This window comes from Peromyscus maniculatus, chromosome 5, assembly GCF_049852395.1.
Source record: "Peromyscus maniculatus bairdii isolate BWxNUB_F1_BW_parent chromosome 5, HU_Pman_BW_mat_3.1, whole genome shotgun sequence".
In the NCBI taxonomy this organism is placed as follows: domain Eukaryota; kingdom Metazoa; phylum Chordata; class Mammalia; order Rodentia; family Cricetidae; genus Peromyscus; species Peromyscus maniculatus.
In genome coordinates, this window is record NC_134856.1 from 66,021,322 (window position 1) to 66,048,586 (window position 27,265).

At 43.2% G+C, this 27,265-nt stretch overlaps 1 protein-coding gene and 1 long non-coding RNA gene across 4 annotated transcripts in view; one reads left to right on the plus strand and one right to left on the minus strand.

The window, feature by feature from the left end:
* Window positions 1–581, minus strand: part of Rab18 (RAB18, member RAS oncogene family) — a 34,551-nt gene extending 33,970 nt beyond the window's left edge. The window contains exon 1 of the mRNA XM_006973905.4: window positions 211–581. Within this exon, the coding sequence (XP_006973967.1) occupies window positions 211–278 (68 nt within the window). The 5' untranslated portion in view covers window positions 279–581. The remainder of the gene's footprint in view (window positions 1–210) is intronic.
* On the plus strand, window positions 537–27,265 carry LOC121829483 (uncharacterized). 3 transcript variants are annotated; one of them, XR_013051425.1, is made up of 4 exons: window positions 543–661; window positions 16,785–18,137; window positions 25,094–25,244; window positions 25,440–27,265. It is a non-coding gene; the product is annotated as an uncharacterized LOC121829483 (long non-coding RNA). The 3 variants fall into 3 exon arrangements; XR_006072357.2 differs by having other exon boundaries at window positions 17,973–18,137; window positions 25,440–27,260; XR_006072358.2 differs by lacking the exon at window positions 16,785–18,137 and having other exon boundaries at window positions 537–661; window positions 25,440–27,256.

Genomic DNA, 27,265 nt, shown 5'->3' on the forward strand with positions numbered 1-27,265 from the left:
GGCTAGCCTCGAGAGGACTAACAGGCCAGAGGGGTCCGGATCGCCTCGGAGGGATCAGGCCCAAGCCCGGGCGCCGAGCTGGGAGGAACCCGGCCTGTGAGGCCTGAGCCGGGCGCGCCGGCCCGGGGCGGAGCCAAGAGGGCCGCAGCGACCGTTCCGGGAGAGCAGCCCGCAGCCCGGAGGCAGAGGGCCGGCCGAGCACCGCCTCACCTGGACTTGCCCACCCCACTCTCGCCGATGATGAGGATCTTCAGAGTGGTCAGCACGTCCTCGTCCATCCTGCGCCCGCTCGACTCGGACCCAGCCCCCGGCCCCGTCTGCGTTCCCCCGGGTCGGCGAAGACGGCCTGCGCATGCGCACCTCCAGGGCCTCCCTCTCCCACAGGATGTTTGGGCAAGCGGAGGCCACAGATCGTCCGGTTCCGCCCAGAGGCGGCTCTGCGTCTGCGCACTCCCCGGAGCGCAGGCGTTCTTCCGGGTGGCTCCTGAGTGGTGCAGGGGCCGATGGACAGGGATGCGTGTGAATCCGCCTACCTCCTTCCGGGCGCTGGCTCCGCCTCAGCCCTAACTCCTCCCGCTTCCGGTTTTATACTTGGAGGACTGGGTGTTACGTCAGCGTCCTCAAGACAGCTGTTGCAGTGTGCACAAGTTGGTCCTTGGAGGTAAACTGTCTCAGATGTAGGCACAGCAGTACCATGTACCTGCCTTGTCGCGTTGCTGAACTCAAGGAGAAGTATCTAAGCCAGAAATATAACTTGTCTCCACATCGGGGACAACATTTTTAAAGTAACAGCTCTTAGAATTGTTGGGGAGACTGAGTCCAGGAAAGTGCTCAATTGTAGCTGTGAATAGGCAGTAACTTCCTGACTTCCTTCTGTTAGGTTTAAGAATGTTCTTACATCTACTAAAGGTAGATCCAATACATGCAGGGCTTTGGTTCAACTTCAACTGTTTCTGATGATTAAACGACTTCATTACTACTGCAAGAATTACATGCATATGCCCATCTCTCCACTAAACTGTAAGCCTTGATGAAGTTACCAGAATTCTATAAATAACTACCAAAGTGTCCGGTGGGCACTCAATATTAATTCTGTCCTGCTTCCTTGTGATGGTGGCTGAAGTCACGTGTGACAGACATTTGGTTTAAAAAAAAAAAAATACAAGTAAAATTTAGAATCAGCTAAGAAATTCTTGGGGGGGGGGCCAGGCATGGTGGCACAGGCCTTTAATCCCAGCATTCAGAAGGCAGAGGCAGGTGGATCTCTGTGATTTGAGGCCAGCCTAGGTTACATATTGAGTTCCAGCCACAGACTGTATCTCAATAATAAAACAAAACAAAAAAATGATTTGTTAAATGCTTTGTAAAGTTCTTAAGATAACTAAATAGTCTCTTTGGGTCTTTTCCCAAATGTTGCTTTTTAGTGCCGTCAAGTCCTTGTCTGTACTTCTAAAATTTACAGATATCTCCATCATTTGCTATATATCCTTTTGTTATTTTTCTATATTGCACCATCTTCTGAAATACTATGTGATTAGTTACTTCATTTATTCACTAGTCTTCCACAGAGATGACTCATTAGAGCTAGGTTTCTTAATACCTAATAACAAAAGAGAGAGTGAAGAATCAGTGTGAGAATTGAGCTGTTTTCCATTTGTTCCTACCTTGTGGCCATGCCTAGTTTTTTGTGCAGTCCTGTTTATCATTTGTAGATTTCCTTGCTGCTTGGCTCTTAACCTGGTTTTATCTTCTAGTTGTGTGTGTGTGTGTGTGTGTGTGTGTGTGTGTGTGTGTGTGTGTGTGCTGTCCCTTGGTGTCTCTTGGATCAGCACTGCTTCTTCAATTTACTTTGATGAGTCTTACAGTTATATTTCTGGCTTAGATACTTCTCCTTGAGTTTAGGCCAACACACACAACTCCAGCGTATCTCCTGGTTGTATGCCAAGAAAAACTGCCGTGGACCAAGGTTGACACTGAACTCATTATCTTCTCCTCAACTCCTGTTTTTATCTTGACTTCCTTCATAATGAATAACATTAACACCCATTTAATTTCCTTTCCCTCACTCCCACATCCTCTTAGTTCTCGCAGTTCAAGCATGCCTAAAATCACTTATTACATGTTTGTCAGCATTCCCACAGTCCTCCTCATCTGTGAGCTCCACACCCTGTCAGCTGCACAGCAGGAGTCCTGCCTCCAGTTTCCTCTCACCTCATCATCATACTGCAGCCAAAATGAAGTTTTTTTAAATGCTGACTTAAGACATCCTGTTGTTATCACTCCAGCTTCATCTCTTGATATTCTACGCCTTGAGTTTTCTATTCCAGTCCAACAAAACGTATGTTCAGTGATCAGGATCCTTGCACACAGATCTTCTGCCTGGAGGAGAGCTGGTCCTGGCCCCTTCCCCCTCCACATAGTCACACACCTTTGCCAGGACAGCTCCTTCACACTCCAGCTCTTCAATCTCTTTCCCTGGATTACTTCCTCCACCTCCCAGGCCTGTGTTACCTGCTTCTCCCAGAAACTCTGCTAGTGTCCTGTGTTCCTGTGGTGGTATGTATCCCATCCCATAGTATTGCAATTTGTCCTTTTCTTTATGTGTATTGTGTAAGAGAAAGTGTGTGTGTGAGGAGAGAAGTAGGTGTGTGTGTGTGTGTGTGTGTGTGTGTGTGTGTGTGTGCGCGTGCGCGCGCTCCTGGAATCTATTAGAATAGATTGGAATAGCTCTTAAAATGCTATCATGAGCCTGGAGGTACTTGTGTACTCAGGAAACAGATGCAGGTGGACCTCTAAGTTCAAGGCCAGCCTGGTCTACAGAGCAAGTTCCAGGACAGCCAGGGACACACAAAGAAACCCTGTCTCCAAAAACAAAACAAACTAACAAACAAAAGAACCTGCTATCCTGAACACTGCAGTTGGGAAAAGGCCCCTCGGTATCCTCTGGCACGCACCCTTTGCCAGGTACTACTGGACATAAATAAACAGTTGTGCAGAGATAAGTCACTTGAACCTTTGAGGAAATAATCTAAGGAAAATGCTTATACATGCCCAGCATAGATGCAATTTAAATGTGCCCTTCCAATGACTCGGTAGACGGCTCCGTTGGTAAAGAGCCTTGTGTAAACGTAAGGACCTGAACTTGACTCAGCAGCATCCATGTAAAAGCCAGACATGTCAGGACCGAGTCAGGAACCTCAGCAGGAGCAGGGAGACATACAGCCAGAGCCCTGGAGCTTACTGGCCAACCAGTCTAGCCATTCAGTGAGCTCCAGGGTCAGTAGAAGCCCTGCTTCAGAAAAATAAAAAGAAAGGAAGGAAGGAAGGAAGGAAGGAAGGAAGGAAGGAAGGAAGGAAGGAAGGAAGGAAGGAAGGAAGGAAGGAAGGAAGAAAGGAAGAAAGAAAGAAAATGGAGCACATCGAGTAAAACATCCATGGTGATCTCTGGCCTCTGCGCATGCATAGACATGTGGAGACACACACACACTACATTTTCGATCTATATTTGAATTTGATAACTTGAAACCTGAAGAGAACAGAGGGCTGACACTTGTCCACTGAACTGTACAGCAACCACAAAGAGATTCATGAAAGAAAGAAGGGGGGGAAAGTCCAGTTTATATAAGCATGATGGACAGGAACACACAGTGTGAAAAGACCCACCTGTAGACAGTGTGGAATCAAGAAATGGAAACAACAAGGGGAGGCTGGCTGAGAACAACCAACTCCGGATCTAAGGGGTGGGTGCTTTAGGTCAGGATAGTGCTAGTATGAAAAGTTTTAGACATCAGAGGCACATGTAGAATATAATCTTTTTGATGGAAAATGGGATGCACATACCCAATAATGATGAAATAGAGAAATAAAGGTATAGGGACCTCATGGAAGTTACCTAGAAACCCCAGGGTGTAGGATGGTGGGGTGGGACTGCTGGAAATAAAAGAATACCTACCAAAGAAATGGGAGTGTTGTTCCATGGCCAGTGAAGGAGAGAGAAGGAAAAGGAAGACTGAGATATCAAAAGTTTTCCCAATGTTTCCCGCCTTAGTGCCACTGATAAGAAAGAAAATCTAAGAAAGAAGTCAGCAAGAACTGTGTTAGGTTTCCATCATTAAATTTTATGTGAAAGTTAACCTTGGAGGCAAATTTTTCAGGACTTTCTTAGAGCTATGTTTCTAAAATTCAGGGTAGCATTTTTTGTTTGTTTGTTTGTTTTAATAACATTGTATGTATTCTTGGAAACTTTTACACATGAATACAATGTGTTTTTTATAACCCACTGAGTCTAGTTAGTGCTGTTCATATGTGCGCAGATGTGGGGCCTTCCCCTGGGGCATGGGCAGTGTGCCATTGACACCCCTGAAAAAAACTGACCCTCACCCAGCAGCCAGTAGGCCAATAGCGCCTCCTGAGGTGACAGGGTAGTGTTCTGAATGTTATGCCCAGATCTCGGGGACCCCCAAAAGACCACCACGGAGACTGAATCCCATATGTAAAAGCAAAGAGCCTTTATTTTCAAGCTCTGAGCATGATCCCTCTGTCCACTGGGATGAGAGCAGAGGGCCCTGAACCCAAGTGGAGTAGAGTTTTTATCATAGCAGTGGTTGGGGTGAGGGGATCTCCAGGGTTCAGGACCCTGATTGGCTGACATTTGTCTAGGAGTATCTGTAAAACAAAAATAGGTGTGTGCTAGATTCCTGGACATCTAGCCACCTTATCTAATGGTTGGAATGTTTGGGATGTCAGGTACTTCCCCTTGGATGTAGGCCCTCCCTGGGTGGGGTTAGCTTATAGCTTTTCATGGCTCTAATTGTTGCCTGCCAATAAGCCTGTCACAGAAGCTGTGTCTGGGCCTCTAAGCCTGTCATAGCAGCTGTGTGGTCAAGCTGTTTTGGGGCTCCTCTATACTGAACTGAGCTCCTGCACTAGGCCCCAATGGACCAACTAAAAATCAAGATGGAGTCACTGATGGGTTCACAACACGCCCCCACGGTTGGGCGTGTTTGTACATGCCCGGCGGACCTAGACACTTCTGCCTAGCCAGTTCCATGTCAAAATAGCCATTTCCGGGTCAAGGCGTCTTGCGTGACCAGGATCCGTGACTTTGCATGGTTGCATAAGAGCATGCAATGCAACCATGTGATCTGTGCAGGTGTGGAGTAGTTATGTCAACCTGTGTATGCATGTACGCCACCCAGCCTTTATAAGCCGACGCCATATTCCCGGCTTCTTCTTTTCTTCTTCTTCTTCTCCTCCTCCTCCTCCTCCTCCTCCTCCTCCTCCTCCTCCTCCTCCTCCTTCTTCTTCTTCTTCTCTACACATGTGTCTTTCCCATAGGCCTGGGTACTCGTCTGTCCCTTTTATCTTAATAAAACTCTTGTTAGTGGATTCTGTCATGTTTCGTGACATTTCTTCGCAGGGTAAGAGCGCCGCAAAATAACTAACAGTCACTCCTGCAGAAATTGCATGCCCTAAACAGAATTCGACAGTGTGAGGAGCCCAGATCAGAGGACAGCCAGCTTCTCAGCAGGCCAGCTTGACTCAGCATGATCAGGAAGTTTCCTTGCCCTAATCCTTACATAAAAACTTAGCCCAAAGTGGCCCAGGGTCTGCTCTTTTTCCATTTATCTCCTCTCCTCTTCTCTTCTCCTCTTCTCTTCTCTTCTCTTCTCTTCTCTTCTCTTCTCTTCTCTTCTCTTCTCTTCTCTTCTCTTCTCTTCTCTTCTCTTCTCTTCTCTTCTCTTCTCTTCTCTCTCTCTCTCTCTCTCTCTCTCTCTCTCTCTCTCTCTCTCGGTTTTTCAAGACAGGTTTCTCTGTGTAGCTTTGAGCCTTTTCCTGGAACTCACTTGGTAGCCCAGGCTGGCCTCGAACTCACAGAGATCCACCTGGCTCTGCCTCCTGAGTGCTGGGATTAAAGGCATGTGCCACCACCGCCAGGCCCCCATTATCTCCTCTCTGTTCCCACTTCATGGGTCAGATAACTCTGAAGTTAGTAGTTCCCTCTTGTTCTTTGTCCTGTTCTTTGCAGCCCAAACATACCCTTCAGCTTAGCCCATCCACATATTTACTCAGCGGAAGCAAAAGTTACCTATTCTAACACTGAAAACAAGCCCAGTTGAAAGTTTAAGCAAAGTTGGGATTTTTGTTCTTTCATGCAGGGAGCAAGACACCAAAAACAAAAACAAACAAAAAACCTGAGGGATGATATGTCATTGATGGTTTCCTTCTCTATGACACTCCATTGTCTTTGAATAACTAGAAAAGAGTCGGTCAGATTCATTTGCATCCTTTGGACATGATTGACTGATCTGTACCCTAGCATTAATGTTTCCCACTACTTTCCAAAGCTATTGTCTGCTAACAATGTGATATCTCTAACAGCATCCCTTCCCTTTCCTCCCTTTCCCATTCCCTTGCTCTTTCTCCTCTCCTCTTTTCTCTCTCCTCCCTTCCTGCTCCTCCTATTGGGATGAGACTCAAACCCAGAACCTCATGGACACTAGCCAAGCATGTAACAATAACAATTCTTCATGTCATATGATTCTAACTGTAATGTATGACATTCTACAGAAGACAAACTCTTACAGCAGAAAAGATTGGGAGGGCTGGAAAGTTGGCTCAGCAGTTAATGACTGCTGCTCAACCATGAGGACCAGACTTTGGATTCCAGACCCATATCCAGTGGCTCAAACTTCCTGTAACTGGAGCTCCAAGTGATCCAACACCCTCATCTGGCCTCTGTGGGCATACACATTCTCTCTCTCTCTCTCTCTCTCTCTCTCTGCTCTCTCTCTCTCTCTCTCTCTCTCTCTCTCCTCTCCTCTCTCTCTCTCCTCTCTCTCTCTCTCTCTCTCTCTCTCTCTCTCTCTCTCTCTCTCTCTCTCTCTCTCTCTCTCTCTCTCTCTCTCTCTGTCAAATATAAGCACAGATTTCAAAGAGTAGGAGTTGTAAGGAGGGAGGGAATCAAGTATATTAGTATAGTACAGAGGATTTTAGGGCAGTGAAACTATTTTGCATGTTACTAAAACAGTAGCACATGCCTCTTAATCTCTCCAAACCCATAGAATTGCACATGAATGAACCCTAACGTAAACTATGGACTTTGAGTGATAATGATGTGCCTATGTAGGATCATCAATTATAACAAATATAACCATCTGGACAAGAGATATTGATAATAGAGAATCTATTTTGGGGGGTGGGGGTAATAGAAAATTTTCTGTACCTTTCAACTTTTCTGTGCACCAAAAAATAACATGTATTTTCTTCTTTTTTTTAATTTATTTATTATGTACACAGAAGAGGGTGCCAGATCTCATTACAGATGGTTGTGAGCTACCATGTGGGTGCTGGGGATTGAACTCAGGACCTCTGGAAGAGTGGTCAGTGCTCTTAACCTCTGAGCCATCTCTCCAGCCCCCTAACATGTGTTTTCTAATGGTCAGCAAGACACTCTATTAAGGAAGGACATGAAATGACAGTGGAGAACACTTGAGAAAGGACACAAATTCTGCTAATCCACAGATAGGGACTAGAGAACATGAAGATTGGGGTACTAATTTGTATTTTTTAGGTTACATTTTTGAACAATTACAGAGAACCAGGTATATTACCAACCCCTTCTTGTGGACAAACAGTGGTGCTCTCAATGCGGACAAAGTTTTGTAGATTATGGGATGGAAGCTTCAGTCCCAGATAATTTATAGAGATAAATACTTTTCAACTTTTTTGTTGTCTGTTGTAATTATTCCATATTTTAGTCTCTGGAACATTAATAAAAAGTACTTTGTGGACAGCAGAACAGGAAAAGTGCACAGCTTAACTTTTAAGAGAGATTTGTACTTCTCTTAAATTCTTGAAGTGCTTGGATATTTTTATAACACTCAGCATAAATCCAGAGTGCAGGATTTACATTTTTACACTAAAGTCTAATGTGATAATATAATGGTTGAATGCTTTAATCCCCTGAACTTCCATTATCAATTCTCTTATCTTTTAAATTGTATTTATCGTGTGTGTGTGTGTGTGTGTGTGTGTGTGTGTGTGTGTGTGTGTGTGTGTATGTGTGTGTATTGTGCATGTGCCTGTGCAAGCACGTGGAGGTCAAAAGGGAAACATTAAAATTAGTTCTCTCCACCACCATGTGGATTCTGGTGATGAAAATCAGTCTGTAGTCTTGATGGCTGCTTCTTAAATTCTGTCTCTACAAGGACTTTGCTATTTCCTTAGTAAAAATCCAATTTTTATATTTTACTTATACACTGAAATCTGAAGGTACTCCAAAACTGTTCATATCTATAAATTGTGCATTGAGCACTGTGTTTGATAAGCTTCAACTTGTAATTTATAGGATAGCTACAGAACTTAAAGACAGACAAATATACAAATAAACAGCGCACACCTAGTACACTGTCATAGAGGATATGTTTCAATATTTGACAATACATGATTGAAGGGCATGCGTTTTAGATGTTTTTGATAAAACTTAGGATGTTTCTACATTTTCCAAGTAACTTTTCACTTTGAATGGCTGTTGTACTTGTCAAATGCTGCTTCTGCTTCAGTTAGTGTGACATGTTATTGCTAATACAGTGGATGACATGGGCTGATTTTCCCCAGTGGTCCACTTACATTCGTACATAAGGCACAGTTAGTGTTGAGTTACTATTCTTTTATTCATTTGTTTGTTTGTTTATTCTTAGTAAGTTCAATTTACTAATATTTTTTGACTATTTCATATACATTTTTTTAATGAATATCGGTTCTAACTTTCTTTCTCTGTATTTTTTTTTTTTAGTTTTAGTATCAGGGTAATGATGACTTAATAAACCAAATTATAGAGTGTCTTTCTTCTATTTTCTGAAAGGTTCTCTAGAAAAATAGCCTACACAGATTATTCTTGATTCTTTCCTAACTATTCATAAAATTCACCAGTATATCTATAAATTTAGGTGATGTTGTTATTCATGTTGTTCTTTAGAAATTTAGTGGAATTGGAATTATTCCTTCCTGGTAGGCTTCATAAAACTTATCAGTAAAACTAGTTTGGCCTTGAAATTTCTAAAAATTTCTTATTGAGAATTCCATAAATATTTCCAGTGTGTTTTGAAAATGAACCCTTGTTTCTTCCCCAACTTTTCCCCATTCCCCCTTTACCTACCAATTTAGTCCACTTATTGCTTATATGTGCATGAGTGTGGGACTACCTAGTGGGACATGGGTAGCCAGCCATTCAGGAGTTGCATCCCTGAAGAAAACTTATTCTCCTCCACTCAGCAGCCATCAATTGCCAATATCTTCTTTGCTGGGGGGGACTTTATGAGCCCATCCCCGGTACATGCTGAGATTTTTTTTTTCTGGCTTCATCTTGTGCAGGTATTATGAATGCTGTCCCAAACACTATCAGTTCATGTGTAATGGCGCCATCATATCCAGTCCATTACCCCTGGCTCCTACAATCTTTCTGCCCTTTCTGTGATGAACTTTGAGCTTTGGGGGAAGGGTGTGATATAAATGTCTTATTTAAAGCTGAGCACTCCTGAAAAGATGTACTTCAGGTTGCCAATGTTTTTATAGCAGTGGTTTATTTAATATTGTCATGTGACTGTCTGGGTTATATACTTCAACTTGAGTCAGTTTGATATTTGCTTTATTTAGAATTAGTCCAGTTTGTGTAAACTGTCATGTTTATGTAAACAGAATAGTTCGGTAGCATCTCATTGTGCGAAACATATAGTGGTTTCTTCTGTATCTTTCCTGATATAGTAAATTGTGAATTTAACCCTTTTCTCTTTGATCTAGAACTTGTAGTCTTCCTGCCTCAGCTTCTTGAGTACTGGGATTAAAGATCTCCCTCCCTCCCTCCTCCCCATTCCCTCATGCAGGTCCTTCCCCTTTCTCTCTCCCTCCCTCCACCCCTCTTTTTGTCCCTCTGTCTCTCTCTCTCTCCCTCTCTTTTTATTTGCTACAGGTTTATCAAATTTATTGATCTTTTCAAAAAATCATCTTTAATGTTATTGGTTTTCTTCATTTTCAGTTACATTTATACCTCTTATCTTTTTATTATTTCCTGGCTTCTGTTTGCTTTGAGATTGTTTTATTCCTGTTTTTATAGTTTCATATGAGGAAATTGTTGGTGCTGGTTTGGCAGCTTTCTTTTAATACAAGCACTGAAGGCCAGAAAAATTCTCACTCCCCTCTGCTGCAGCTACACCCCAGGAAGTCAAAGTGGGATGTTTTCATTGTGCTTGCTTTCAAAACCTTTCCTATCTTCTCCTAGGACTTCATTTTACCCTGTGAATTGTATTGCATAAAAACACTTTCATTCCCAAGCATTGGTGGATTTTTTCCTCTGTTGTTGCTGGTTTCTGCTTTGACTCCTCTTCTATGATTGTATCTACTTTAAACGTTGGGCTCTCTCCTGTGGGTTAGTGTGTCACCAGTGTTGACAAGCACTCCACGTGCACTTGGAAGCCGTGGATACCCTGGTTTCTATAAACATCCATCTGATCCAGTTGGTGGATGCTGTTCAACTCTTCCTAGCTCTGCTAGTGTGGTGCCTGCTATAAAAAGAGGAGTATTAGAATATCCAAGTGTGAGTATCTGTTTCTCCTTTGAATTCTGTCCGTCTTCCTTCAGACATCTGAAGCTTCGCTGTCAAGCACCGGGAACCATCTTCTGTATTCTTCCCGAACTGACCCTTTTGTCATTATGCAGGGTTCCTCTTTGTTCTTGGTGGGGTTTTTTTCGCTCTGATGTCTATATGAAACATAGTTATTTAAAAATCTCTTATAAGTGGTATGTATTGTGTGGCTGTGTTTTAAATGGGCTTCTGGTAGGTCACACTAACCACTGAGCCATCTCTCCAGCCTCTATTCATATCCTTTGATACCCATGAAAGACAGTGTCAGGATGGGCCCATGCTGGTCTCAACCCAGTTACATTGTCGAATGAATTAGCTGCTCACAAACAGGCTGCTTGCCCTTTCTGTCCACAAACCAATACCATAGCAAATGTCTTGCCCCACCGCTCTCTAGGGAGTGTTACAGCAAGCACATGTAACCCCGTGTACCAGGAAGCACTGGCATCGGCACATGGAAATAGAGCTGGGGCCATGCCAACCCCTCTTCCACTCAGACGCCCCAGCTTCCCTCATCGGTGTGCTGAGCTGGCTGGAACCTGCTTCCAGGTCTGTTCTGCCAGCCTTGTTGCCCTGGGGCTGTGTCCTGTCCTTCCTTGTTCTGAGATGATTCTTAGAAAGACCTGTCTGTGTACCGACTGCTCACACTTCCCTGTGTTCTTGTACCTTAGCTCAGGTTCTCTTTGTCCATAAACTGGACTGAATCTGGTTGTGTGTTTTGTTGGTAGAACAATTGTCTCATGTTTCATATTTGTATATATCTGCTCTCTCCCTTAGCTGAAGTATTATTTGGGAACAATATGTTAGATAATGGTGATGATAATAATAAATCATTTTTTGTTCTTTTTTTTGTGATTGATATCAGTTGTTTCTTATTACCCAAAGTATGTCTTCTCTCCTGCAACGAGAACACCCTGTTTTTCTTGCAGAATCTCTCCCCTAATGTCTCCTGAGGTAAGCTTATCTGCTATTTCACCAATCTGAGAATGGCATACTGACATATCACCAAGGCCTAGCTGATAACTCAACCCTCTAATAAATAATGGCTTAATCTAAGGAAGGGCATACAACTCAATTCCATGGAATGAAACTCTCAAACTCTTTTTTTCCCCCCGCTTTTTTCAAGACAGGGTTTCTCTGTGTAGCTTTGCGCCTTTCCTGGAACTCACTTGGTAGCCCAGGCTGGCCTCGAACTCACAGAGATCCGCCTGCCTCTGCCTCCCGAGTGCTGGGATTAAAGGTGTGCGCCACCACCGCCCGGCTTCAAACTCTTAATAAAGCTATGTTTTTTTTTTTTTTAAAGGAAGTTTATTTTACAAGGTATGCTGGCGAGGTAAGACAGGCCTAGAGGTATGAGACACCTTTGTGTCAGTAAAGATGCCAGAGGGAAGAAAGGAGAGCTAAGAGCTGAAGGTAGCAAGCACCTAGCAGTCTTCGGGATAAAGCTAGACCCAGTCAGATACTCACAGATCCTTCTAGGAGAGGAATCAGTATGTTATTCCCTTTTAAAAGTAATTCATGAAGTATTTAAAAATACACAACTGAGGAGCACGTGATGAACACGATGAACACCCAGTTTTATCAATCAATTAAGCTTCTTATGTTAGATGTTTTACTATAAGTCTTTTAACACTGAAGACAGGCTGGAAATACTTGGTGATCATCCCTGACTCTCTACCTGTCACCCAGATGGGATTGCTGTTATATTCAGTGTTTGTTATATTCATACACTATGATATGTTTTGTTTCCTACTTATGTATCTTTATACTAGTCCTACAGAATTTTACCTTCATCATGTTATCTTTCTGCAGTTTTCCCTTTTCATCCAAGGGTAGGTTTTGGGGCTTGAACAAAGTTGAGAGATTTAGCTCTTTGTTCATTTACAGCACTATATTTTGTGTTCCATAAATCCACGTGTTCATCTGGCCTTTTCTTTGGTATTTTTGTAGGTGATCACAATATTCTATCCTAAGGTATGGCACTTAGACATGAGGATTATTTTGATTTGAAAGCATTTGAAATCAGCAGAGGCAGAGGACTCCTTTCCAGTTCTTCTCTTCTATGACTAGAAGCAGAAACTTTAGAGAAATGAATACTGATATAAATCTCCTTTCCTGGAGATGCCTTATGGCCAGGAAGAAAGTGGATAGTCAGTTGGAGATGGAGCTGCAGTAACCAACCAAACAACTACATGACAACAACAGAATCCATCTGTCTTTCCTATACCTTTACCTTCTGATAATTTCATCCTCAAAAACCTGAAGATCTCTCTTCAGCCTGTCTCCTCTCTACAAATTGAGTGTTCTTTGTCAGGATGTTATAAAGACAACTTCTAACCACCCCTGAGAGCTACTGAGATGTATTTTCATGTGTGTATGCCCACTACAGGTGTTAATAAAGTGTTTCCCTCTTAGTAATCCCTTTGATCAGTCTAGTACACAGGTCCTCAACCTAGGGGAAAAAAGGAAGAAAGGTTTCATCACCTCTCTATTTCTAATGCTTTGCTAATTATGCTGGAGGTGTGTTACACCTGGGTTCCCCTTACTCCTCAACTAAAGATTCTTGCTCAATCCATCCAGGAAGTCTTTAAAAATTCCCCAGGTATCCTTGTTAAGATCCTGTGCATGCGCAGCTCGGGGTCTTGCGTCTTACATCATCACTGGACGCTGGTGACTACATACCCGCCTTTAAAAAGCCAGAAGCAGACCCCCACCCTCTCTGTTCCTGCTCTGCTCCCGCCATCTTTCTCTCCAGGCCTGGCTCTCCTCCCTCTTATCCCCTCCTTCTTTCTAATAAAGCTCTTTGTAACTCTGGTAGTCATGGCCGTGGCCCTTGACTTTTCCACCGTAACTAGAGCCACCATCAGCACCATTTATCTTAACCATCAATCGCTTCCTTCAAGCTGCATAAAAGCCCAGCATCAGTCATTTGACTCGGGAATGGTCTCTGGAAGGCTCTCATAAAGTGCCTGTTACCCAGGAAGAACCAAAGATAAATTCCTCAATCTGCACAGAGCACAGCATTATTGTTGTTACTTTCAGTGTCTGTCTCCTAGAAGAAGGCGAACAGTAAGTGTCTTCATGTGGATGCTGAGGGGAAGAAGCAAACTTCAGCTGGCATGTGATTAGAGGAGATGTTGGGAATCCAAGGCTGGCATAAAAGCACCAGCCCCCTGAGAAGGTTTAGCAGCTTTGCCTTGATACAAAACATGAAATGGCAACTTAGTAGAGGCAGTAGTCAGACAGACCAGACTTCAAAACTCCATTTACTCACTGTGTGATCAGAGGCAAGCCATTGAGGTTTCTGAGCCTCAATTTATTCATTTATGACATGGAATGAGTTATAGCTACCTCAGCATGGTTGATGGGTAGTGAGAAGACATGAGGAGCGTGCACAGTAGACAGTCCTCCAGAGATGGTGGCTGTTGTTACTAGAGTAGTCATTCCCACCAGTCATGATTGCCAACAATCTCAGACATGCTCCATGGTTTTTGTTTGGTTGGTTTTGGTTTTTTGAAACAGGGTTTCTTTGTATAACAGCTCTGCGTGTCCTGGAACTTGTTCTGTAGACCAGGCTGGCCTCAAGCTCACAGAGATCCGCCTGCCTCTGCCTCCCGAGTGCTGGGATTAAAGGTGTGCACCACCACCACCTGGCTCCATGGGTTTTTCTATGGAAACTTGAGAACTGTTTGCTCTGGGATTATTTTGAAGCTGGATTTAAATGGGAGAGTTTTACCAGGGATTATGCTTTTTCTAGCAAATATATTTCTTGAAAGTTTAAGCAGGAGTAAAACACCAAATGTGATAGCCATTCTGTTCTCAACACAGACAAATATGGAGTTAAAATGAACTTGAAGACCAACCAAAATAGAAGAAAAATTTTTTAAAGAAGCTGAAGAGAAGGGGACAGGAAAAAATGGTAGAATTTACAGACACTCTCCTTGATGCTTTGCATTGCTATCATGAAATACCCACTACAAGTTACGATTTAGCTCCCAGGGTTTTTGGGGGGGCAGGGTGCTCAAAGTCTAAGCATCAGAACAAAGTTTGGTTACAAAGCCTTCCCCTTGGCAGCATGATCTCGAGGTGTAGATGGTAACAGTGGGACTGTGGGCACGAACAAGTATATCTGGGACTGACAGAGACCAAGGCAGGGGCGGGGGTGGCTCCTTTTATAACAACCCTCTTACAAGAGCCAGCAAAGGTTAGCATGGGAAATGGACGGACAAGGGACAATTTCAAATGAACTCTTAGAAGCCAGATGACATTAGATGACACCTCTGAAACCGTAAGCCAAAATAACCCTTCCCTCCCTCCTGGGGTGTCCTGGGGTATTTTGTCACATGATGGACTGCTGACCAACAGAAGCAGAAAACAATGAGAGGATCTTTAGTGACTGGGAAAGAACCCCACCTGAGACTGACAGGGGATGGTGGGGACGGACGGACTCTAAGAAACCCCAGAACAAAAGCAGCTCTCTTTCCCTCTCAAACATCTAATCAACAACATTAATACAGCAGCTTCATTTTCAATGACCTGAGTACAGACTAATACGAGCAATTGTGCTTCGTGTATAATAAGCTCTTTATTTTGACATGGGGTCTCACTACATAGCCCAGGGTGGGCTGGAGCTTGAGACTAGATGCAACAGTTGTAAAACCGTATTACTCAGCACAAAGCTCTTCATTAAAAATATTACACGGACTGGTAAAGGGACAAAGGCTTCTGGCACACTCGTAAGATTCTATTTCTCATTCTGGATGCTGGTCACACGGGTATATCCAGTTAATATAAGTTAATAGCCATGCACGCTTGTGAATTTCTGCTTTTCAGTGTGTATTTAGTTTTTCAGTATTTGAAAAATTAAAAGCTTATTTTGCTTTGCAATTTCTAAGATGTATGTGAAAGTTGGTTTTGGGATCTTGTCAGTGGAAAAACAACTCTCTATACAGAATTCTAGTTACAGAGCCTTGGAAGAGTCTTGAAGACTGGGGGAGGGGAATTCTGAGTCTTTGGCAGTTCTTCAGAGCTACAAGAGTGGGAGCAGATAGCTTCCTATCTGGCAGAGTGGTTGAACCAGCCTTCAAATGTGCCAATGTAGATCCAACATGGAGAGAGCATGGCAAGCTACTCCCCAATCCTCTAAGTCCTGAAGGGGAAAGGGCCCAGGAATCAGGGAAGAAGACGAGTTACCAAGAGAGGGGGTGAATAAAACTAATGGCGCTGGATTTGAGCCCAGGAGCAAGATGCTCAGAACTGAGAACACATTCTAAAGATGCCCTGGCCACAGGACTTTTAAGAAGATGAGTGTCTGCGGTGGAATTGTATGCAGCTGTAAAGAATGATGAAATCTTGCCATTCATCAGCCCCCAAGTCTGTTCGTTTATCATAACCTCCTTCCAGAAGTGAACTGGGGTTCCATGAGAACTAAATCAGATTCTTCATAGTGCCTTGTCTGCAATGACAAGCAGTGATGCACACTTGATCCACCTCTCAAAGTCAGACACCAGAGACCAGAGCAGCCACACTGAGGACCTAGCGCCCCGTGAACCTTCAGGAGGTACTCACACAACACGAGCATATGCTGCAACTTGGTAATTTATGGATGGGCTCTTAAACAGTAAAACAGAAAAGTACAATAGAGCCGGGCAGTGGTGGTGCATGCCTTTAATCCCAGCCCTCGGGAGGCAAAGCCAGGCAGATCTCTGTGAGTTCGAGGCCAGCCTGGTCTACAGAGTGAGATCCAGGACAGGCACCAAAACTACATAGAGAAACTCTGTCTTGAAAAAAATAAAAAATAAAAAAATTTAAAAATTAAAAAAAAGAAAAGTACAATTGTGCCATAAAAAATGACTTGGGACCTTACAATATGCCTACTTCTGACACATAGGTAGTTGACTGCTGTTCCAACCTCTTGGGGTGTGGGATGAAGAACAGTAAATCTTCAAGTCAGATGAGCACAGCTAACCTCCTGGGGAAGCTATTTAATGTCTCTAGACTTGCTGCTTCCTCACAAAGCAGGGCCAGTGACTCCAGGGACAGATCTGCAGGGGCAGAGTGAGAATGTACTTGAAGTAAGTCTTTTGGCAGATAATAAGTAGTAAACACCCAATAATTTTCTTCTTGTCTTCTTTCTCCTTCACAGGATTGAATACAGAAATACTTTCTAAATTATCAAGTGTCATCAAATATTACTGCTATTTCAGATTGCTAGCTGATTATACGGCGAACCACATTGTTTCATAGCCATGCCCTTTAAGGAGCAGGCGAAACGCTTTGGGACAGTAAATTAAATAAATGAGTGGCTTCGTGCAGTGCTTTTTAATCCAGAGCAGCGTTGTCTTTCGAGGGTTGTTCAGCAGAGTCTGCAGACAGTTTGTGTTGTCACTGCTTGAGGAACAATTCTGGCATCTGGGAGTAGGGGCCAAGATTCTGCTGAGCATCCTACAAGGAGCAGGATGGTTCCCCATAACAAAGACGTATCCCAACTCAAATGTTCCCTTGGAACCCTTCGGTGGTAAGACAAGTTAGTCTGGTCACCCTTGGTTGCAGTTCTGCGAAGTGCCTACGCACATAGTAAAGGTCCTTAGCTTCAAAGACTCCCCTCCTTAGCCTGGAAAGTCTCAAAAAGGGAAATGAAAAAATTCCCTTCAACTGTGGCCTTGTGCTTCCTTTTTCACATGTCAGATCAGGAGCTTTTTACATCACTGAAAGATGTGTTTTCTGCCCTGGAAAGGTCTAGAGACTCTCTCCAGGCAGTCGTATCCACACTCGATTCAAAGACATATTATGTTTTGCAAAATACTACCATCTTGAAGACCCATTCAATCCTGCTGGTCTCTAGAAATACTAAGTAAACCAAACTGCACAGGACTCAACTCACCCAGGACTCAATACACGAATAGGTACTATACTGTAAAGAGGGTGGTTGCTTCAGAGTAGGAGTCCTCCTTCATACTAGCCCCGTATCTTAATGTTAAAGGCCACAATGTGAGAACTCAGAGCTAATGGAAAGACTGCTTAGGAACATTTCTGTTCCCACACAGTGATGTTGAGAACATGTTCCCAGTTATGAGTCTAGCGGAGGGTGTGGCTAACCAACTGTGTGAACCAAGCCACTCGTATTTTCCTGTTCAGCTTCTTCATCTCCCACTGTGCCTCCTACCACTGCTGATTACAGGGCCACATGATCCAACAACAAGGTTAGAACTGTGTCCACAACAAAGGATGCCAGGAGAACAGGGTGCAGTCAACAGCAGACTCATGGTTTGTCTGTGATTTACTGTGTATTTTCACAACTCATTACTTATTTGATCTTTCCCACAACCCACAGGCAAGATATATTTCACCAGCCCTCGTCTCCAGATGAAAAAGAAAACTCCCCAGATCCATAAAATGTGAGGGTCTCCTTCTGTGTTGTGCAACAAAGTGTTACAGATCCAGGACTTCCACCTTTTAAGAGCGCTCTTTGCTAGAGTACAGAAAAATCAAGCACAAGGTGGGCTACTTTCCTCCTGTTATCTGAGTTTGATTCGCTTGGCTCCATCTCAGGAATATAAAGAGGTCTGGAACTACTGACCTGGCATGGCATGGCATGGCCTGACCACACACCACAGAGAAAGCACAGCATCCCTCCCCAGAGCTCGGCATCTCAGCCCTGGCAGTTTCCTACACCAGCAGCAATCTGCTTTCTGCTGACCTACAGGCTCCGGGTAGATTCTGGGGCAGTCGCTGTCTTCAGTTGTATACCCACTGAGGAGCTGGTCAGGCTCCTGTGGGGAGTACCAAGCTCACGGTCACACAGGTGATCTTGGTTTAACACAGTGAGCCTCAAACAACAGTAACAACAAGAAAAATGTCATAAATGTGGGAAGAAGACTGAGGGAGGAGGGGATAGCAGAGGCAGGAGGAAGCTTAGACAGGGTGTTGTTCTCAGAGGTGTTCAGAGCAATCAGAATGAACATTACGCATGTGTGAAATTGCCAAAGAACACACTTAACAAAAGTAAAAAATACCTTTATGGAATTACTCATTTCCTAAAGTATTGTTTTATCACATAATTAATCATCTCGGGTAGATTTTGTTCACAGTCTCTATTTCTTCTTGCCTAATTTCACCTGTTACTCATGTTTAAACCCAACGGCTGCAATCTAATATCTTTGTCTCCTGGATGATTAGACGATTGTTCCAAATTAGCCATGTCATGACCAGAAGGCATGTGCTTACTCCATTTATGGACTCGGCTACAGATTCTTCCCGGGAAGGCTCCTCAGGCTCCTCAGGTTCCTTACCTTCCTTTTACTCGACTATTCACTGTCATTGCGCTCCCAGAACACACAGATCTTTTTGTCTGACCCGGACTGTCGAGCTGTGTTGTTCCCGTTAAAGGAAATAGTTTAGCAATCTCTCTCTCTCCTCTCTCTCTCTCTCTCTCTCTCTCTCTCTCTCTCTCTCTCTCTCTCTCTCTCTCTCTGTGTGCATTTTCTCAGCAGTACTTACAAAAAAATTTATTTTTGCTTGTCTTTGGAGAAGTTTCAAAGTTCCTCAAATAACTCTGTACTATTTACAGTTAGATTATATATAGCTGTAAAATTACAGCTTGTCTTATAACTGGCAGGACAAAGCCAAGATAGTATGCCTGCAGCAGTGTAGAGCAAATGCATATCTCTAACATCTACAAACATAAACCAAAGTTAGATGATCATACCCCCTTTCACTTTTATACTTTTAACTTTAAAGACATAGAAAAATGCCAAGTGAGGAGATAAGAGTCATTCTCTTCTCTGTATACAGGAAGATTCAGCTAGAAGAAAAATTCCAGAAATTCTTTGTTCTGGAATCTTCCGCTTCTCAGAGAAAACAGGGAGGTTGTTATTTCAGGAGTCACTATGGACCCACAAGGGTTCAGCAAGAATGCCACAGAACAAGGCAGTTACTGGGTGAAGATGCTTCAGCTTAATCGTACTGTAGCACTGAAACCCTTGTCTAGGTTTGAACTATATAGTAAAGGCTTCTTTTCTTGTAATTGAGTGCATATTTTCTCATCTCCAACCAATTTTTCTAAGCAAATCCTTGCTCTGGTGAGTAAGTTTATTGGTACCAAATGAATTCAGCTGATGATCAATCACTGTCTCTGTCTCTCACAGTCACATAAATACACATTTTCATTGCAAATGTTATCCATGCATAAAATGCACATGCATGCTTAGCCAATAGCTAAAAATGTACACCCATGTATCATGCAGGTGAAAAGATAGAAGCTTGCTCACACTCACACTGTAGCATCCCTCCTGACCAGTGGTCCTAACCCACCCCACCTTTTCATTAAAGGTCACTGCAGCATCCCCCCGCCAGCGGTGTTTCTAACCCATCCCGCCTCTCCATTAGAATTCACTGTTGTTCCAATGTCTAAGATAATAATTTCTGGCTTTTCTTTATAGTTTTACTATTTATAGTATTTTCTTTCTTTTTGTTTCTGGTTTGTTTTTTCCTAGACAGGATTTCTCTGTGTAGTCCTGGCTGACCTGGGACTCACCGTATAGACCAGGCTGGCCTTGAACTCAGAGATCTGCTTGCGCCTGCCTCCCAAGTGCTGAGATTAAAGGTGGGCACCACTGCCACCCAGCTATTTTCTTAGTTTGTCCATGAAATGCAGACAGATTGCAGGTGACTTTTAGTCATCCCATTTCATTTCTGTGTGAAACTCAACTTTCTTCTTCCTCTTCTTCTTCTTCTTCTTCTTCTTCTTCTTCTTCTTCTTCTTCTTCTTCTTCTTCTTCTTCTTCTTCTTCCTCTTCCTCTTCCTCTTCCTCTTCCTCTTCCTCTTCCTCTTCCTCTTCCTCTTCCTCTTCCTCTTCTTCTTCACCATTGTCATCATTGTCATCCTTCTTTTCTGTGTGTGTGTGTGTGTCTAGTTTTGGTCAGTCTCATCAGTGAATTTGCTGAGAGGATTCCAGTGTGCAGTCCTGTGTGCGCCTAAGAGTGAAACTTTTGAGTCATGGGCTAAGCCTATCTTGAACATTACCTCAGGGTTCAGACAGCTCCCAAAGTCATCACACCAGTTTAATTTCATACCATACACACGCTGGTTCTTGCAAGTCTGCTTCTTTGCCAGTTTTTGGCATAGTGAGACCTTAAATTATTCTGTTAATCATTGTGGTAGCTAGTTTTTAGTTGATGTGGCAAACTCCAGAGAGAAACTAAAGAAGGAAGGTTCTATCCCTTCTCCTTTTCCTTCTTCTTCCTTGGAGATGGGATCTCACTATGTAGCCCTGGCTATCCTATAACTCCATATATAGACTAGGCTAGCTTCAAAGTCACAAAGATCTGCACGCCTCTGCTTCCTAGGTGCTGGATCAAAGGCTTGTACCACCATGCCAGGCTCTCTTTTGCCAGTTTTTAGGTATCTTTTTTTCTCAGAAATTCTAAACATTCTGAACACTAGCTGCCTGTCAGTTCTATAGTTGAAAAACACCCACTCTTACTTAGCATATATTTTCTCTTCCCTTTCTTTCAGAGAGGCAATGAAGGGGGTTGACCTCTGTTGCCATATAAAATGCAGTCATCCCGATCTTCCTATTTCTCCCTGTATCTGACTAGATTTCATTCCTGTGCATGAAGTGATATTAGACGATCAGTTTCGCCTGACTCACTCTGGGCATCCACTAACTCCCACACTCTGAGTGAGAAGCTTCTCTTTCCCGCCATCCTGTCACATGTTATACAATAAGATCCATGCGTAGAAGTGGACGTTTATGAGATTTCTGCTCTAACTCACTTACTATCCACTGTTTGCTCTGCTAATGCCTTGCCGCCCTTATGCCATAGCTTAGGGAAGTACCTTCTCATCCACTTGGAGGAACGTGCCCATCCTAGAATTCTTTCAGAATAGCTTGGCTAACCATAGCTTTTACATTTTGCATACACATGTTAAATTTAGAGTTTGTCTTTTTGCACAAATTTTGGGAACCAATTTCTGTGGTCCACAGTACATCTATCTATTAGATTTGTTCTTTTTTTTTTTTTTTTTTTTTTTTTGGTTTTTCGAGACAGGGTTTCTCTGTGTAGCTTTGCGCCTTTCCTGGAACTCACTTGGTAGCCCAGGCTGGCCTCGAACTCACAAAGATCCGCCTGCCTCTGCCTCCCGAGTGCTGGGATTAAAGGCGTGCGCCACCAACGCCCGGCTCTAGATTTGTTCTTGAGATTTCACTGAATGTGTGTTTTTAAGACTGCTTGTTTTTGAGAAAATAAAAGTTTTTGAGAAAATTAATCTTTGCATATTGAGTCTTTTGATCTATGAATAGTGGCAATTCATTTCAGTTTCTTTTTGGTCCTCAATTAAGTTTTGCAATATTCCCCATAAAGATTCCAGATGCCTTTAGTAGGAATTATTCATAGATAATCAACTTTGATGCTGTGGTGGATTGCACTTTTTAAAGTTTTATTTTCTAGCTCTTTCCTGATTTCCAGACACACAGGTGAACTTCATCCATTGATTGTTGTCATCTTGCTAAACTCTCTTAACTCTGATTTATGATCAGGATATCACTTTATCTGCAAGCACAGCCAAATCCCGGAAGAACCCAGAAGCTCCCCGAAGCCACCCTTCTGTCTTTGCCATCTTCCACACTGTGCCTTTCTTGTATTGCTCTGCCTGGGATCTCCAGTGTGACCTGGAGTGTGTGTGTGTGGGAGGATCATGCTGCACTATGAGCATTCATTGAACCTGGGAGAAATCTACAATGATTGCCAGCTTTTGGAAGATAGTTTTGGAAAGCTAGAAACATCTTTTTTTCTTATATTCTACAATTGCTGAGCATTTTCCACTGTAAGTGGTAGCAAAATTGATGAATTCCATCTTCTGAATCTTTCCAAAGTTTTAATTAATTAGCAACTTATATCTTTTGTCAATAGATTTTTTTCTAACTAATTTGTCCATGTCCGAATTGTGTTTTTCATCCCCGCCCTCAGAAATGACAGGTTGTCCTATTTACGTAGTACTTGATTTGGTTGGTTTGTGATTTTCCCTTCCTGTGTCATCCTTGTCTAGTTTCTTTAAGGAAGTTACGGAGACTGTGGGCGGGGCACAGCCTTATTATTCTTAGTCCTGTCGTCTGGGATAGTTGGTGCTAGACAGATCCTTGCAACCCTGGCTTGTCCCTCTGCTTTCCAAGCCCTCTGCTTCCTTTCTGGGTCAGGTCCAAGTTCTTTTACTCGTCAGTGATCTCCCCTACTCAGTGGGCCTCATGTGATCTGTGAAGTATGCTCAGGCTTTGGAGGTAGCTGCCTCCTCCTGCTATGCCCAGGAGAGTGACCTTTTCTGTAGGGCAGTGAGGGGAGTCAAGGCCTCTTTTGCACAGGTCATTGCTGCGACTCATGTTTAGAATTCAGCGTGCACACAGGCCTTCACCCGCCCCAGAACTGTGGGATTGGTGTTTAACTGTGCAGTCTCCTACACCTTTGGTTTCTGGTATTGGTTTTGGGTTTTGTCTGTGTATCTTCTTTAGTAGTTTAACGAGGTTTAGTTGAAGGGGTCATATCAGGCTTGTCTACCCTACATTCTGTAGGTTTTTTGTCCAATATTTTATTATTTATATTTTTATTCAGACAGGAAAATCTAAATAATTTTGGAGGCAACATCTACCCATATACTCACCATCTAGATTCTCTTAAAATGTTGATTTTATTAATGCTAAATTTTAATTTTTAACTACTCATTACAATATATTTCAGCTTAGTTCAAGTAAACTGTTAAGGATATCCTTATGGCTTATATGCACTATATGTGTTCTAAAATAGTAATGATAAGAATAACCAGAGAAATAAAAACAAGAATACATGTGGTTTTTTTTTTTTACAGTTTGTTACAGTAAGTTGAATAGTTTTTCAAATTACTCCATTTTATAGACAAAATTGGTCTTATGAAATAAAAAGAGAGAAAGTGAACTGGGTGTTAACTAGGCCTATATTGAATTCTATAAAATGGTATTTAATCTTAGAATTCAAAGGACCACCTTTTATAGACTTTAAAAGCATTATATTATTGTGAATGGCTATATGGTGTGTGAGTATGGTGCCATTGCACACACGTGGAGATAAAGGACAAACTTTGAGGGTCATTTCTCTCTTTCCCCTTTTCTGTATCTGCTGCACTGAGTACCCGAGGCTGGCTGACTGGCTGACAAACTTCCAGGCAATTCTTCGCTCTCAGGTTCCCACCTAGTCACTGCAGTGTTTGGGTTACAGCTACATCAGGCTCTCTGTGTGAGCGCCAGCATCGAACTCAGATTACCAGGCTTGTACTGCAAGTGTTGTGACCTGCTGGGCCATCTCACTGACCCAGGGATCAACCCCAGGCCCCCACACATCCTACAGAAAATCCCTACGACTGAGCTGAGCACCCAGTGCTCTTGCAGATAGGTTTTAAAGAAATGGCGTAACCTGTCATCTCATGCCAGATGACGGAAACTGCAAGACCCCACTGTGTCTTCCGCGGCGTCATTTTCAGTGTTTTTATGACCTGGGGGAGGTCCCGGTGGCTGAAGCGGTAACTCCAAGTGCATCTGCTTCTCGGGAGCATGATTCCCAAGGCCTTTAAAAGGAGCGCTTCCATTCTGTCTCAACAAGCATGTGTTTCATATGAAGACCGTGTTAGTCCTGTCCCTCTGCTTTACCTTTCCCCTTGTAATATAGCATTGAGACATCCCAGTGGAGGGACCTCAGAGCAGTCTGACTCTTACACGATTCCCTGCATATGATTATTTTTTAAAATTGTACTTCCCTGGCATGCATTACAAAGAAGTTGTCCTGCAGATTCAAACCAAAAGCTTGAACAGAGCCAGAGTTTGTTTCAACTTCAATCACTAGCCACCTGGGCTTGCCTGGGATTGGCAGTCCAAAGGGAAAGTAGTGCCTGAGTGTGTTATGGCCTCCCCTGTGTCCTCCGCTCAGGTGCAGAGAACCAAGATTAATCGGGAGAGGTGACAAGGAGGACAGGGCTGGAGTGGAATTGCGGAAGGCAGCGGGGGTCAGAGGACCTAAGTCTTGGCAAGGCAGACTGAGAAATAAATGTCTTTTTAACAGAATAGTTTGAGAAAGAACAAGGTTGTTCAGAAGTCCAAACGCTTGCCAGAGCTTGTAGACGCTTCTCAGCTAAAAACGCTTTCAAGACAAGACCGTTCCTACTGGAGAAGCTTAAGACCTGAAAGCCAGCTCTATTCGGCTATTATGAAACTTCACAATGCATAAAAATGCTAAAGCAAAGTCAATGGCTTACGTGCACCACACACACAAAGTGGCTGGATGTTTGCTCCTAGAGAGATACTCCTTCCAAATCTGGGTTGTTAAATATAGAGAGATCAGACGTTCGATCCTTATTCAAACCGAGTTTCAGAAAAATGAAGGCAAGGAAGGTAGTTTTGTTGGCTAGTTATTGTTGTTTTCTTTGTCTCGCAGACTAGATTTTGCTGGGTCAGTTCTGGCTGAGTCCTGGCCTGGATGGTTTTGCTTTTTAGCCCTCTGTGATACTGCCCAAGAACACGTACTAACAACCTTCTTCCGAGAGCCCAGAGCATGGTGGGTCTCCCCGAATGCTGCTGAAGATGAGGTATGTGAACTTTATCTGGTGACCAGGGAACACATGGGCTTCTCTGGGCGGTTTTATGGAGATGGTTTAGAGATGACCCGGGTGGAACTTTCAGTTGTTCCCCTGGGGAGGGGGGGGTAGGAACAATTAATTCACCTCGAAGGCCTATTTCTTCATCTGTAAAATGGGGCCAACGGTAACGTCTACCCTGTAAAGCTGTTTTTAGATTTGAATGGTACATCTGAAGAAAGAAGAAAGTGAATGCTGAGCTCAGTGGTCATCACAGTCAAGTGGGGAAGACAGTCTCGTAATTGCATGGATGATGATTTTTCTCTGTGTCAACAAAATTCCACTGTCCACGTTCACTGGAAACATCCTATTTAAGGTACTCTCATAACTGTGAGAATATGGAGGAGGAAGAGGAAGAAGAGCACAGGGAAGTGATCTGATAACCGAGACTGAGAAAGAACAGGACACCCCTGGAATTGTTCCCATCAGCACTGAGCCATGGCCATCAAAAACTGCTTTGTTAGTCCAGGAGGAAGTACTCTTGGAAGGCCTTTAGAGCAGACTTTTCTGATGTAACAAAATACAGCCACCTCTGTTTTAGGAACACATGCCACAGACCCACAGAGAGAAATCAACAGAAAGAAACATAATGAGCCTGAAAATACCATAGTGACTTCACTGACTCGTGGCTACTCACATGTGTGTTTATGGAAATACTTAAGATTATCAACAGCAACAACAAAATACTCAAGCAGACACAACCGAAAATGCTTGTAATAGCCCTATTGTCTGTAAGACACTTAGCTATAATTTAGTTTCAGATAAATTATCAATAAATGAAACTATGAATTGTGGTCTGCACTGGGCAGTCTTGTTGTTTTGCATGTGTGTTGACAATTACATACCTAACATGAGGCTTGATCACAAACCCAGCAAATTGTAACATGAGCTTCACTGAAACAGTCAGGTTCTTGGGCTTTTTTTTTTTTTTTTTTGAGACAGGGTCTCTCTATGGAAGCCTGGCTGTCCTGGAACTCTCTGTGTGATCCAGGCTGGCCTTGAACTCACAGAGATCTGCCTGCCTCTGCCTGCCGAGTGCTGGAACTAAAGGCACGTGCAACCACACTCTGTCTATGATTCTTGGGGCATTTAATGTTACTTCTTTCTTTCATAGTTTCTTCCTCTATAAGAAAAAATGTCGTTATATTTTCACGTGTACTACCAGAGAAATGTGGAAGACATCCTCACTCCCCTGTGAAAGACTCTGTGACGCACCCTTTGGAGTCTGTGGCCTGGTTTCTGTGCCATCAGGGAACTCAGCTCACAAACATCCAAACCTATGATATGGCCGCCTACTCATCAGGATTTATTTTATTGTCCCATTGGCCAAATGGTCGGGGAAAGCTCTGCGTGTGACCTGACTCGGCAAACACAGCAGCGACGATGCATTTGCCGTTCTCTGGATTCTACCGGCATCCACTGTGCTAAGTGCAAAGTGTCGTCTGGTTTACCCGGAGTCTGAGATGTCACAGGAGATGCCGAGGTCTTTCTTGCAGGTATCTCAGTGGGGATCAAAGCATGAGACGACAAGGATTTGGTCCAGTCGCTGCTAGGGATAATTTCTATGTAATACCTCATGTCTACTATTATACTGATGGTTTCTTAAACATAATTTCTTTATTGATTCTTTGGGAATTTCATATCCTATACCCCAATTCCGCTCACCTCCCAGTCCTCCCATATCCTCCCCTCACCCCTGCACTGCACCCCCAAAAGAAAATTTAAAAAAAAAAATCAAAACAAAACAAAACATAGCAAGCAAACAAATAAACAAACACAAGAATAAAACAAAACATCTTTTCACCTCTCCACCTTTCCCGCCTCTCCAGCACCTCTTCATTCGTCCTGGTGGCATTGGGAGCTGTGGTGTGTCACACAGTCCACCCTTTTGTCTGATTGGCTTTACTAGCAAATGTTCATTGCAATGAGTCATTGGTCTTGTTCAAGGCCTCTGGTTTCTGGTACACCATCTT